This window comes from Microtus pennsylvanicus, chromosome 3, assembly GCF_037038515.1.
Source record: "Microtus pennsylvanicus isolate mMicPen1 chromosome 3, mMicPen1.hap1, whole genome shotgun sequence".
Taxonomy (NCBI): domain Eukaryota; kingdom Metazoa; phylum Chordata; class Mammalia; order Rodentia; family Cricetidae; genus Microtus; species Microtus pennsylvanicus.
In genome coordinates, this window is record NC_134581.1 from 12,753,179 (window position 1) to 12,768,495 (window position 15,317).

The window sequence follows — 15,317 nt, forward strand, 5'->3', positions numbered from 1 at the left end:
CACCCAGGGCCTCTGTGAGAGCGGGACCCTGTGGTGCCCAGGGCCTCTGTGAGAGCGGGACCCTGTGACACCCAGGGCCTCTGTGAGAGCGGGACCCTATGACACCCAGGGCCTCTGTGCGAGCGGGACCCTGTGACGCCCAGGGCCTCTGTGAGAGCGGGACCCTGAGGTGCACAGGGCCTCTGTGAGAGCGGGACCCTGTGGTGCCCAGGGCCTCTGTGAGAGCGGGACCCTGTGACGCCCAGGGCCTCTGTGAGAGAGGGGCCCTGTGGTGCCCAGGGCCTCTGTGAGAGCGGGACCCTGTGACACCCAGGGCCTCTGGGAGAGCAGGACCCTGTGGTGCCCAGGGCCTCTGTGAGAGCGGGACCCTGAGGTGCACAGGGCCTCTGTGAGAGCGGGACCCTGTGACACCCAGGGCCTCTGTGAGAGCGGGACCCTGTGACACCCAGGGCCTCTGTGAGAGCAGGACCCTGTGGTGCCCAGGGCCTCTGTGAGAGCAGGACCCTGTGACACCCAGGGCCTCTGTGAGAGCAGGACCCTGTGGTGCCCAGGGCCTCTGTGAGTCTCCTTGCTGGCTCCCTTGCTCCCTCGCTCCCTCTCTCCCTCCCTCCATAAATACACTTCAGCTCTAGGATATGCCTATTAATTATTCTGAGCCACTTTGAAAAGCAAATTGAGCTCATGAAATCATTTTATATGCTTTCTTACTGCAAAATATAAGGTAAAAATACTTAGTGACATATGTTTCTTATACGTTAATTTCAATGTATAATGGAAACTTGATACACATGCCAGCTTCCCTCCAGAAGCTTCAATAAGTTTGTGCGTGTGCGTGTGCATGTGTGTGTGTGTGTTTTAAATCAACTTTTGAAAATGCCAGGGGAGAGCTTTAACTAGAAATGTGTTGATTGGTGTAAGGAGTTTACTATAAAACTGTGAGAAGAGGGTTTGGGGAGAGGGGCTTGCTTGGTAAAGTGCTTTCTGCACGAGTCTAATGCCCTGAGTTCCATCCTCAGCATCCATGCATAAACATAAACAGCTTGGTGCAGTGGAACCTGCTTGAAGCCCCAGCACTGGGGAGACCATAAGGTAGATCCATTGCCGCCAACCGAGCTTAATTGACAAGTTCCAAGCCAAATGAGAAACACTGTCTCAAAAACAAATTGCCGAGCTACTGAGGAACAACACTCAAGGTAGTCCTCTGGTATGAACACACACACACACACACACACACACACACACACACACACACACTGTGAGAGGTGTTGGAAGAGTCATGTGACCCACAGCCAAGGAAGAAGGTAAAACCCTAAGAAGCCAAACCCACTCTAAACAGCAGCCAGCTCCTCCCCATTGTAATCCGCAGGTCTGTCCAAGGCTATGTAAACACTGCATAAGTTCCTGAGAGAACAGGAGGAGCTGAGGGGTAGAGGAGTTAGGCTCAGAGACAGTGGGGTTTCCCAAGCTTTCCCCACCTTCCTGGGGAGTCCCGCAGGAGCCCATGCCTGTGGGATCTGCTTCTCTGCAGAAGCTCCGTGAGTGGGAAACACAGATAAGGGACACATTGCCTGTCCCGAGGGAGTGTACAGTCTCTCGGGAGGTAGGCGTGCATCTGATCAAAGGGCATGCGTGAGAAGGACATGTGTACATGCATGTAGATGTGGAAGCCAGAAGTTGATAGCAGGTGTTTTCCTCCATCATTTTCCACCTTATTTTCTCTTTGAAGCGCTCTCTCACTGAAGCTGGAGGTCAGTTTCAGCTGGCCAAGGAGCCCTGGGGATCTTCTTGTGCCTATCTCCCCAGGGCTAGGATTGCTGGCATGTGCTACCATGCACAGCTTCTTACATGACTGCCAGAGACCCAAACTCAGGTCCGTATACTTGCACAGCAAGTAGTTTAATCTCTCTAGCCCGGTCACAAGAACCCAATGCCAGTGCCGACAGCTCTGATTCTGTAGGGTACAGGCATCTTCAGTGTCTCTCAAGAGTTGACAGATGTTTTGATTTCATAATTATCAATACTGCGAATGCCATTTTGCATAAATACATAGTAAAGAGGTGGCAACAATATGTTTGGGACCATTTTGAAACTGTTAGAAATCCTGTCCTAATCCCAAGTCAAAATTCATTGAATCATTCTTTATGAAACTCAAGCCAGAAATTTAAACAACTATTATTAAAGTCAATCATTCTGAAACATTACAAATATTACTAATTTTATACTTGCATGTTGGTGAATGGCAACATGAAAACATTAAAAACCGTCAGAAGTCTTTTCTAATTGAATCGTTGTGCTTTTATAAGAGCAGGAAACTTTGTATAAACGGGGATGAAAACACTTCAGTTCATAAAATACACTGCTCTTGAATCAGAGCCAAGGTGTTTTACCCAAGATTCCTTGGGGTTAAAGAGGATGGCAGAATGCAAAGGGGAAAGTGCAATGAAATCATGTGAGGAGACACCATGAACACTGGCGGAAACACCTCTGGCTCATTATGTACTTGGCCTTTGAATTAATTTTTGGTTGTGTGTTCAGAAACCTTTCTGTTGCCAAGTGTTTTGTGACCCCCAGCCTCACGTTTGGTTACACAAGCCCATGTGGGTCACAACCCCCTGTTTAAGAATCTGCAGCATGCACTACAGAGATCCGGTCACAAGGGTGCTTTCTCAGAAACTCAAGGAAATAACGAAACTCTAGCCTCCAAATAGCTACCATTGCATGCTATAATTTAATATGGAATCAAAGATGATTGCAAGCCACGCAGGCAAGCTGGAATCATTTTTATTCAATATTGGGACAATGGACTAATGATTTAGAAACAAGGTGAATTTAGGTAAATTTCAAAACTGACATCAAGCTGCCCTTCCAGTGATTAAGGGCGGCACAGAAAGCCATTCGCTTTTACTTTCATCTTAACACCCCCGAAGAGTCGTTTAGAAGCGAGAACCGATCGGATATGGGGGTGTAATTTAGTTGGTAGAGGCTTACCTAATGCTCGCAAAGCCTCCTGTAACTCCAGTGCTCAGGAGGTGGAGGCGAGAGGATCAGAAGTTCAAAGTCACCCTTGGCTTTATAGCTGGTTGGAAGCCAGTCTGATCTATATGAGATCATGTCTCAAAAAGAGTAAATGAATAGATAAAAAGTACAAAATTTTCAAAAGTGAAAGTGTGGGCCAAGAGTTCTCACCGAGAATAGGGAGGTAGAAAGCACAAGGACTTTGGTAGAGGCCCCTTAGAGGGTCCCCCTGATGGCCAGAGGCAGACAAGCAAGTGCTTCCGTTAATAAATGCCCAGAAGCTGAGGGCTCATGGCAGGAGGTTTTGCTCTAATGAATCCCAGTGTGACTACAAGGCTTCCTCTATATCAGCTCCTCCAGCTGAGGAACTCAGTCCCCAGAATCACCAGAGCAACAGAACAGAGTAGAGGAAGGTACCCTGGCTTTCAACTGTCCAGCCTGGGAGATGGCAAACAGGACTCCCACCCACACCGTCGCTAGTCGCTACTCACACAAACCCAAATAAACCCCACAGCGGATCCTCCCCAAAACAGAAGCTGGGAAAGGATTTGAATGGAGTTGGGGCTACCATGCTAAGAATCCCCATCAAGTGTGGACATGGCTGTCCTGCCTGGAGGAGACAGGTGACACAGACACTGAAAACTATCTGTGTCCCTCTGGCAGCTGGGGATGTCTCCAATGCTCAGGAACTGCCCAGTGCTTCAGGACTGCACTAAAGATGGACCAATCAAACCCCTGCTACCAGAGAAAGCCCTCTAACAGGGCCAAGGTGGATTGCAAAGGACAGAGGAGGTGTGATCAGGGACCATGGACAGAGACAACGGCATCAGCTGAGAAGGGGAAACACACTGGCATCTGCCGAGACCAACTGTCTCTGCCACACAGAAACTGAATCTCCAGAGAGCTCTAGCTGCAGACCCGAGAAACCAAAACAACACCCACAAGAAGCTCAACCGACTTCATCTAAGCCATCAGGCAGAGCAGGAGCAGTGCCTAAGGGGTCTACTCCACTGGAGAGGTTCATGCTCAGCCCCCTTGAGGATCCACACTCTCCTGGGAAGGAATGACCATGAACCTTGTATTAAAAGTGTGATCCCCAAACAAGAAACACCTACAAGAGTTTAGGAGCTAGTACAAAAGGCGGCATCTCAGACACGAAGACATTCTGAACCCAAATCTCCATTTTTACCTACATCACCAGATGGCTCAAATGCCCAAAGCTGCTTTAAAGTCTGGTACAGCCAAACAATCTTCTCTGCCTAAACATGTCAGTAATTTCAATTGGTTTTGGTTGTAGTATCTGGTAAGCATTGTACATCACGGTCACAGAACAGTTGGAACATGCCCACCCTACCAATAAAGGAAAGAAGCTCAGAGTAGGTTGGTCACAGGTCTTGTGGCCTTGACGTCTCAGAGCCAGGATTCGCAGGCAGGTCTGAAGGACTTGAGAGCCCTCACTCTGTAACCACACAGACCTGGAACCTTGCCATCTGCAAACTTCTGAGAATACTTAGCCTTGAGGGTGGCACAGGCAGCTCTAGAGAGTTCCCTTCATGCCACCACTGACCCAGCCTTTATCTCTCTTCTCTCTTCCTGCCCACGGGATGATGGCTCCACACAGGCCACTGTCCCTAGGAGACGGCTTCTCATCCCCAAGTAAGTACTTTACAAGCTTGCTCAATAACAGTTTGACGAGTTCATGAAAATCTCTCCCCTTTAATCATAGAAGATGCTGAGGGAAATTGAAGGGCTCTCATTATGGAAAGGAAGGTGAAGACTTTGGATTCCCGGGGAAGTTCAGAGTCTTGCCAGGGATCTCTGGGAAACATAGGATAACTAGGAATGAAACCCAAAGCCCCTCCCCAATTCCCAGGATCGATGTCTTCGTCCTCTTCCTCCACTTTTCTGGATTTCTGACCTACACTACCATGCAGTTCACAGAAACACCCCTTTCAAATGACTCCCCCATAGACACCTCAAAAGGGGCTCTGGCAGCTGGGTGGTGATGGCGCAGGCTTAAATCCCAGCACTCTGGAGACAAGCAGGCGGATCTCTGTGAGTTCAAGGCCAGCCTGGTCCATAAATTGAGTTCAAGACATTTAAGGCTGTTACACAGAGAAAAGCTGTCTTGAAAAAAAAGGGGGGGGTCTACCACCATGCAGGATGAATTTAGACATTGTCAGGCAGCCACCTAAAAATGGGGAGACTTGGGGCATGAACACCCTTGACCCCAAGGAAGGAACATTCATCAATCAAAGGCCTCTAAGGAAGCAGTCCTCTCAGCTGTACCCCCTGGAACACTTGTATGTACTGCCAAAGGCACGCGGATGATGGCCATGGCACTGCGGCTTGCCATGTCTGGGCACCAAGACCCATGGGCCTGGACAGGGCACTTTCTGTGAATTTACCCAAAGGCACCCTAGAGGACCCAGGCTGTCTGCTGCTGCTTGAGCAGAGACCAGGCTGGGAGAAGGCAGCCACTCACCCCAGAGAGGTGCCACTATAACTGAAGCTGTGAGACCCAGGTTCACCCAGTGCTTTCCCTTCCCCTTGCTGCATTTAGAAAGACACGAAGGCCTTTATTTACTCAGCTTGTCCATGGAAAAGCAAAATATTTGCCTGAAACAGTAAGGGAAACATAAGAGAGAAATTTCTCTTGGACTGGGAAATGGGAGAGCTTCACACACACACACACACACACACACACACACACACACACACACACATACATAATACACATGCACACACAAACACGCACATACATGCATACATACATTTTCACAAACATACACACACATACAAACACACACAGAGAGACACAGAGAGAAATGAGAACTTGGGACAGCCCAACAACTCTCCACTTTGTTTTTGTTACTCTGAGCCCCAAGCCCAAGGGCTGTGCCCCCTAGAACACTTGTATGTACTGCCAAAGGCACACTGATGAAGGCCACAGCACTGCAGCTTGCCAGTCCCCATCTGGGTACCAAGACCCATGGGCACTTTCTGTGAATTTATCCAAAGGTATCCTAGAGGACCCAGGCTGTCCACTGCTGTTTAAGCAGATGGGGGAGGAACACATTGCCTGAGAAGGCTGTCAGATATGGAGATACAGATTTGTAATCCCAGCACTCAAGAGGTGGAGGCAAAAGGATCATGAATTCAAGACCAGCCTGGTTTACACGAGATCCTGCCCTCAAAAGTTAACACAGGAAGAAAAAATGGGGAGAAGGAAAAAGGGAAGAGAAAGAAAGAGAAGCAAAGGGAATGTGTGCTGGTTTGATTTTTGTAAAGTTGACTCAAGTCAGGTCACTTGGGAAGAGGGAACCTCAATTGTGAGATGTCTCCATCACACTGGCCTATAGGCAAGTCGATGAGCATTTTCTTGATTAATGATTGATGTGGGAGGGTCCAGCTCACTGTGGGCAGTGTGATCGCTGGGCAAGTCAACCTGGGTTATATCAAAAAGCAAGAGGACCAAGCCATGGGCAGCAAACCAGTACTCTGCATTCTTTCTACTACCTCTGCTTCCATCTCTGCCTCCAGGTTCCTAGCCTGACTTCCCTTCCTGGTGGACTGCAACCAGAAAGCCAAAATAAACCCTTTCCTCCCCAAGATGCTTTTGGTTACAGTGTTCACACCAGCACCAGAAGGCAAACTAGACCAGGAGGGAAATGACTCCCCGTCTTGAGATTGGATTTTTCTGTTTGTTTGTTTTGTTGTTGTTCCTTGGAATCAGATACTGAGGAAGAATTCCTAGGAGAGTGAGTTAGTGTGTTAGCATGCTAGCAGTTGTTCACAGGAAAGAATGGGTGACAAATGAGCCAAGAAACCAGCGCAAGCCAGGCAAAGTCAGCCAAGAGCCTGGCGATCAACCTGATGGAAGGCCACAGGAACTTTGGTAAGCAAAGGGTATCGTGCCTCACTCGCTGTCCTAGTGAAGAGCCTGGGAGCTAGATAATGTTCTCTTGAAGATTCACCAGTTCCTTGTCAAGGGCTGCCCCAGGGGGACATACAATTCCACCCAGTCCTTGCTCTGAGCTTGTACAAGCAAAGCAGTGCAAAGGTCCCTTCCACAGGCAGAGGGCATTGCCCCTGGGAACCAAGTACTCAGGGCACAGACAGGCAAGCATAGCAGGGCTGGCCATAAAAGAACCATGCTCTAAAACCTTTAGCACTAAATGAAAAGTGAGTTGGAGAGTATAACTCAGAAATCACATCTACCTCTCTCTCTCCTGTGGCATCATTAACAATACAATTGCATACCAACAAGCTTTCCTGAAGTTGGGCTGTAGGTAAACCAGTACTCCAGCCCTGCTTACCTCCCTGGGGTTCTGCTTTCTGCTGCCTGCCCTGGGGTTAATGTGTGCCTGCCTATAGCCCTGGGTACCCCATTTCCTTGTGACCCTTAGCACAACACCAACTCAGCAGATTACCCCTGTAATCCACAGACCCCATTCCGCAGCCGCTACCACACTCATCACAGGGTGGATCTCCCCACCGCCGCCACCATGTGTTATAAAAGTTGTTGACAATGGGACCTGGCTTCCACTGGACAGCCACCACCAAGTAGAAGGAAGAGGATGGTCTGGGCTTGGAAGGAGTGAGGTGAAGAAATGACTCACTGTCAGGAGCAAACAACCTAATTCCCTCCACAACTTCTCACCCCCACTCCCAGCAGGCAGATACTCTGGGAAGGTGTCCCCAGACGCCTCTGCCCAGCCCGGGTGCAGCCTTATCCTTTCTCCACCACACCTCGCCCCCAGAACCAGACGTGGAAAGGAGTGAAAAACGTGGCTCTATATTTGAAATGAATTGATGGTTTGGTTTCTCCCGCTCTGATTTATCCTGTTGATGCCCAAATGCTCTGCCTGTAGTGTGTTTTTCCTGGTCCCCCTTTGTTCTTCAGTGTCTGTCTCTCTAGCTAGATCAGCACTCCGGAGAACAGGGTTCTAGAAACTACTCCACCACTCTGGGGGTAATCCTAGGCAAGGAGGTGGCTTCGTCAAAACAGATTCTTTCAAGAAAGTATGGAATGAGGGAGGTCCCTAGGTGACTAGCGCCTGGCCCACGAAGACAATCAATCATTGACAGTTCCCTCTGTGCGTTTTCCTCCTGCAGCCTTGCAGCACCTGCCCAGTGTGTTTTTCCAGGAATGGCGCTCTGGCTACTTAGAAAGGGGAGCAGCTCCAGCCGCTGTCACCGCCTTGCAAGTGAGTTTCCCCGTGGTGTAGAGGGGTTGCACAAGTGCACATATGCACACAACACACGCACGCATGCACCGACGCATGCACAGCGCAGCCCCGTGGGGTCTACCTCTGTTGCCCCTTCGCTCCAGAGTGGGGTTCCAACCGACAGTCGCCAGGGGCACTTACCCGGAGTTGGAGGCGCAGGGCGGGTGGGTGCCGGAGGGGCCGGGGTCGCGGGCGGTGGCGGCGGGCGCAGGGCGGGCGCGGCTGGCATGGCTGGCGGCCTGGCTGCAGGTGGCAGCTCCGGGACGTGGCCCGACGGGGGCCAAGCGGGCACGGGAAGGCTCCGGGACTACAGTCTGTACCAAGAAGCTTGGGTCTCCTGTTCGCTTTTGTAGGCACAGGCGGCAGCCACAGAGCAAAGACAAGTCTCCCGGCGCAAGCTTGACAACTGCGCGCCGCCCCGCCACCCTCCAGCCCCGCCCCGCCCCGCCCCGCCCCACCTCGCCCTAGGCCTCCTGTGGGCGGTGGAGTTGGCGGTGAACTTGGTCAAGCAGGACGCTGGAGGAGTGCTCTCAGGACAGTAAGGATCCCATGAGACCTCCCTCTCCCATCTCCTTCCCTCCTCCCTTCTCTCTCCTCCTTCCTCTCCTTCCTTCCCCCTTTCCCTCCGCAAGGCTGTTCCAGCCAAGGAACTTGGAGACAGGTTTTGACCTGTGTCTCCACAGTGTTCTCAGTTGGTGACACCCAAGTCAAGGAGACTTGCAACCCCAGCAATCCTGCTTCTCCCGGCGGGCAGTAGACAGCAGACTGTAGGAACTCCACCAACGCATCCTTCCTGCACCCAGAATCAAAGTTAGGACACAGTGGTCCAAACTCACAAGTTGAAAGACACACTGTAGAAGGTCTTCCCATCTTGCGGTTACTGATGCCATGGAAGGCCTTTTGTGAAATTGCCCCTTCTCAGCAGCACACACTGAAGGGTTGGAGTTTCAGTAACAGATCGATTTTCTCCTTAGGGGCCGTTCACAGCCACTCTTTCTAGTCCAGTTCTTTATATTTGGGGAAAGAGCGGATACGAGTCAAGCAAACTGAGCTTGAGAGATCAAATGGTGTGCTTTCTGCCTGCCACAGCAACAGTCGAACAACAGCTGATGGCAGGGTGGATAATCATTTACATGTGGCTTTGGCTTTGGTGAATCCACCCAGCAGCAGGGACGAAGCTCCAGCTCAAGACAACACACCACAGAGAAGCGCAGCAATCGCACACCTTGCTGCATGCTGTGGGGAAACTGCTGAACTGCTGTTCCACTTTCCCCCTTTCTGACCTGTCAACAGAATCCCAATTATTAGCTGAATATACGGTAATCTGAAGGAAAAAAAAGTATTTCCCTGTTGTCCCAGTGCCCAAAATAGCTGGGAGAGAAATTTTTGGCCAGTGAAATATAACTGGGAAGCTTTGTGTGTGACTCTCAAAATGATTCTAAGGCTAATAGATATGTTCCATTGCCCCTTCCAACCTCCTGCCTCGTCCCAGCATCCCACAATGATGTCTATAGTAGGTTAGAATTTAGGGTCGATTCTTGGCTCCATCTTCTAACAGAATTAGAAAATCCACCTGTAAGGACAGTCTCTCATTACTGTGATGAAACAGCCAAGCTAACCAATAACCAAATTTAAAGATCTTTTTTATGATTTTAAATGATGTGTCCTAGAGTGTGGGTCTAGAATGTCGGCGGGTGTGTATACATACGTGTAGGTGGTGCCCACAGAGTTCAGCAGAGGCTTGTCCGATCCCCAGCATTTGTGAGCCAAGGCATGTGCTGTTGGGAGTGCAATTCAAGTCTTCTGCAAGAGAAGTAAGCACTCTTAACCACTAAGCCATTTCTCTAGCTCCCTGAGTTAGCCACTTTAAATGGAGGAAATATTAGGTGTGTCTCACAGTCTCAGAGGTTTCAATTCATGCTTACTTTGGCCCTGGTGGTGGCACAGTATGCCATGACAAGAACACAAGGGGACCTATTTATATCATGATTGCCAGGAAGCAAAGATAAGAAGGCATGGGGCCCTGGTATCCCTTCAAGGGTGTGATGCCCATGACTTAACTTCCTACTAATTGCCACACCCACATGGTCCACCGTCCCTTAATAGCACCACAGACTAGTGAACAAGCCTTCAACTCCTGGACTTTTGAGGGAAATCCCAGATCTAAATCATAACACCATTATCCCTTTAAACTATAGCATTTCTCTGCATCTTTTTTTTTTTTTCGCGACAAGGTTTCTCTGTAGCTTTGGTGCCTGTCCCGGAACTAGCTCTTGTAGACCAGGCTGGCCTAGAACTCCCAGAGATCTGCCTGCCTCTGCCTCCCGAGTGCTGGGATTAAATGCGTGCGCCACCATCGCCCAGCTTTGCATCTTGTCTTTAATTGTGGCCATCTTACTTACATGGCCAATGGGACTCTACTGGATATGCACCCTCCTGGATTAACTCCTTAGGGTCTGCTCCTGACACTTGTTGAGCAGCTACTGCCCAAGGCGAACATACAGAAACATGACTCAGACCTCAGTATCAGCTGGCAGCTAACATTTGACCTGATGGGGCCACCACATAGGACTGTAGACCCAGAAGTGACACCGATAAATAAATGCCCATAGTTACAAACAACTAAGTTCTGAGCTACTTTTTCCCTCAAGGTGATTTCAGCAAAAGCTAGCTTTTTTGATGACTGGCAAAGGCTGGAGGTCCAGCAGCCTTCTTGGATTATATGGTAGCCTTAAAGTTTTAAGACAAGACCAAAAAATTAGAGAGCAATAAAACAGAGGCCTGGGTTCTTTGTGATATCATGAAGTTATGTCAATTTTAAATTTCCCTTTAAAGAGAGAGGACACCCTTGTATATTTGAGCCACTACAGTCTTACTACCTGGGAAGTGGCATTTGTGTTCATCCTTTAATAAAGGTAACACTGAGTGCAGGCATAGGCAGTCATTCCAGTGAAATAGAGGTCTGCGAAGGAACGCCATGCTCACAGTGAGCCACTGAACTAGAAATTGTTTGGCATAGCTCAAGGGAGTGGAACAGTAGCCATGGAGCCCGACCAAGGCACTACTTTGGTCGTAAGTGAGCAATATTCACTCACGGAGCTCAAATTGAGTGGAAGAGTCAGAGGCATTCTGAGGTTGTCTAGGGAAATCTCCAAGGGGTGGAGAGACAAATCATGGTTAGAGCGCTTCCCACACAGGCTGAGCACCAGAGTAGGGATCTCTGGGACCTACATAAGCACCAGGCTAGTACAGCAGCTCACCTGCTCTTTCATCTTCAGAGGCAGAGATGGGGGAGGGGGGTCATCAGAGGAAGCTCAATAACAAGACTAGCCGTACTGTTGAGCTAAGTTCTGGGTTCAAGAGACTTTGCCCCAATGAATAATATGAACAAGAATGATTTCCAAAATAACATCAGGCATCTACATGCATTTGAACCCCACACATATACACACACATGCCAACACACACACACACATCAATGGAAAAAGAAAGCAAAAAAAAATCTCCAAGTCCTTCAAAAGCAGCAGAGCAGAACTCTACAGCCTTACTCCGAAACGCCCCTCACTATTGCCGTGTTTCAGGATCAACCTCCTCCCAGGGAAGAATGCACTCACCCCCGTTGATTTAGTCTAACCAGCCAGACTCTGGCTCACCTCCTTTGGAATAGAGGGGTCCCTCTCTGTCCAAAACGTCCACAGACCAGTGGGAAGAAGACAGGAATAAAGGAGTGACCGTCATACTGAAGTGTGCAGGGCACTTTAAGACCTGAGAGGAAGTTACACAAGGTGAGAAAATTAATAAACAGAACAAGGACACCCGTAGGCTTTGTTGAGGAAGGACCCGGAAGTGTCTCCAGGAGGCTACCCTGACTGCGATTGCCACTGTGGGTTTAAGGGTGGCTTGGAGGAGAGATTTTGATGGAGATCATGGAACCTCTGAGAGAATCCGCCCTATTTGTTCCCAGAATCACATAGGGTTAGGGTAGCTCCAGGCGGAAGCTTCAGAAAGGGGAGAAAAGGAGACTCTTCCAAGGTAGAGCTCGCTAGTCTAATGAGTCTGCAGCGTGCAGGCCACAGTCTGCTCAACAGATTAATATAGTTTTTCTTTTTTTATTCATCTATTCATTTTAGATCCTGGTCAAGCCTCCCCCAACATCCTCCACTCCCAATCCCTCTCCCCATCCCATTCTCCCACCCACCCCCAATTGCCTCTTCATCTGTCACCATTGGTGAAAGAGCAGGTCTCTTATGAGTATCAATAAAACATGGCATATCAAATCACAGTAAGACTCCAAGTATTAAGGTTGGGCAAGGCAACCCAGTATGAAAAGTAGGGTCCCTAAAGCCAGTAAAAGAGTCAGAGATAGCCCTTGTTCCCACTGTTAGGAGTCCCATAAGAGGACCAAGTTACATGGCTGTAACATATATGCAAAGTTCCTAGGTCAGTCCCGTGCAATCTCATAGGGACTCACAGACACTGAACTAATAACAGGGCCATAAACCTATGAATTTTTTTTTGTTTTTGGAGACAGGGTTTCTCTGTGGCTTTGGAGCCTATTCTGGAACTAGCTCTGTAGACCAGGCTGGTCTCGAACTCACAGAGATCCGCCTGCCTCTGCCTCCCAAGTGCTGGGATTAAAGGCATGTGCCACCATCGCCCGGCCATAAACCTATGAATTAATGTCAAGTCCAATCCTGTTGCCAAGTGCTCTGCTGTCCCTTCTATCCCACTCACTATATAGGTGTCAGATCCTAGGCGTCTCTGCATCTCTCCCCTCCAGCGCACCAGTGGTAATCAAGTCAGCCATTGGTTTTGACCTATCCTGAAGTCAGCACGGTTGTCTCTCTGGTTTGAAGACTCATCAAAACAGACCACGGTCCACTCCACTGAGAAGCTTCAAGGACAAAGAAGTCAGCTGCTGCCTAAGAGAAAACAAGGAATTCAAGTGCCTGTAATCTCTTTTCTAGCTTGGTTGGTAAGTCAGCTCCATATAATGGGAATTAATGAGCATATCTAAAATGTTACCACCTTTTCTGGGTTTTCTTCTCCTTATTCTTCTCCTTCGCCTTTTCCTCCTCTTGCTCATCCTCCTCCTCTAGCTCCTCCTCCTCCTCCTTTCTTTTGAGAGAGTAAAGAGTGTGTGTCTAATTTGGCTGGTCTAGTTAGGCAGCTTGCCAAAAGATCTCCTGTCTCTGCATCTCAAGCCCTCAGATTACAGTGAGACCACCATGCCTATCAGTTCTGAAGATTCAAACTCGGTCCTCATATTTGTACAGCAAACATTTAATCCACTGACCCATCTCTCCAGGCCCTCAAACAGATCAGTTTATTTCCACTGTCTGGCAAAGTCCCCCCTACACACACACACACACACACACACACACACACACACACACACACACACACGGCTAAAAATTGTTGGTTTTTTTAATTGTTTTTTTTTTTCCTTTAGTGTCCACAGGTTTATGTGACTTCCGTAACAGCCGCGGGGTAAGGATCTTTCACTAGCTGTCTTCGTGTGTTCTCTCCAGGCACGACCTTGCTGTGGCTGACTACCTGCTTTGTTTCCTGACTCCCTTCCTGGTTTCAAGCAAAGGTTACCATTCCTGAAATGTGCCTGCTGCTCTGGGTATTTTTCCCCAGTCATTAATTACAAATTTGCCAACTTCACACTTGAATGTGTGGTTTATTCTGGGCCCCATTCCTGGGGCTCTGTAGCTGTTTAAGATGACGAAAAGAATATGCAATTTCCTGTCGTTTAGCCTACCGTTTAGTTTCAAGGAGTCGGGTTCAGAGGACTTTTGTGTGCTGAAGTTCCCAGCAGAAAGTCACACCTATGCTGAGGATTGAAGCCCAAGCAATTGATCAGAACTTCATGGTTGTGGGGTTCTGGAACATTGCAGATGCAGAACCAAACTATCTGAGTTCTCTTCTCCCCTTCACAGTTATCCACTGTCCACCTGTGTGTCTGCTTTTCGTTATCAGGGAAAACTATTGGCAGAGCAGACGTAGGTAGCTTCCCCCAACCCAAAAGTTAAGAATGCCATCGATGGCATCTGAAGCCTACAGCAGAGTCTCCTGTGCTTTGGGGCGACCACCCATCTGATGGCCTTACTAATATGTTGGGAATGCCTTGGTTTATGACTTTCGTTCTGTAACTGTAAAAATATCGTGCAACTGTCTTCCCGTTGGCACATGTCACTCAGGAGCAAGCTCAGACTGTGTTCCCAGGTCCTGGTCATTCATATTAGACTCAGAAGAAATTATCTTTTATTCCCTTTGAGGCAAAAGCAGCATTTTGAGTTGATGCTGCTGTGCCAGATTTTATACCTTCCCTTGTGAATCTACTAGTTTCTTTAAGAACAAATAAATCAAAACAAAGACAAGAACAAAAACAAAACTATGTGACTGAGTGAAGTCATTTAGAGACCCCGGCATCATTTCCCCCTTGCACAGTGGGATCTATTTGCTACATCTAATTTTCTTCACAGTTTACATGTAGAGCATTTGAATTGCCAATGTTTATAATCCATTTTCTTTACTTAGCATAGCTGTAGAGATTCGGTGGAGAAATATAGAAAAAAAATCCTCCCTTAAATAATCCAAGCCGCCACTGGAAAATTCAAAGGCTTTATTAAGTTTACAGAGTTAGCATCCACTTTTTAAGACATTGGGCAGAATAGTTTATTTTGAGAATAACATCCGCTTTAGAACCTATTGCTTTAATCCCAGAACTGGGGCAGGAGGATAGAGAGATGGAGGATAGCCTGGACTATGTAATGAGATTGTCTCAAAAAAAAGAACAAATGGATAAACAAACAACAACAACAACAATAACAAAAGCCTAGCGGCAGGTCAGGCTCAGCTTCAAGATCTAGGCAGTTTGCAGATCCGAAACCCAGCAGGGCAAGCCTTTTCAGCTACACTACAGGTGGGAAAGGCTGTCTTCTTTCTTTACATGGGAGTGCAGCACGCATCGCTGCGGTTCCCGAGCTATCCTTTGACATTGAGAAGAGCGCCAAGAGTTTATCATAGGCCAAGTGCATTGTGGATGATTGTGTTTCGAGAGCT

At 48.5% G+C, this 15,317-nt stretch overlaps 1 protein-coding gene across 1 annotated transcript in view; it reads right to left on the bottom strand.

Annotated features, from left to right (window-relative positions):
• Positions 1-8,619, bottom strand: part of Dclk3 (doublecortin like kinase 3) — a 48,862-nt gene extending 40,243 nt beyond the window's left edge. Inside the window, exon 1 of the mRNA XM_075964376.1 lies at positions 8,388-8,619. Coding sequence (XP_075820491.1) covers positions 8,388-8,475 — 88 coding nt within the window. The 5' untranslated portion in view covers positions 8,476-8,619. The remainder of the gene's footprint in view (positions 1-8,387) is intronic.
• Between the last annotated feature and the right edge of the window lie 6,698 nt (positions 8,620-15,317).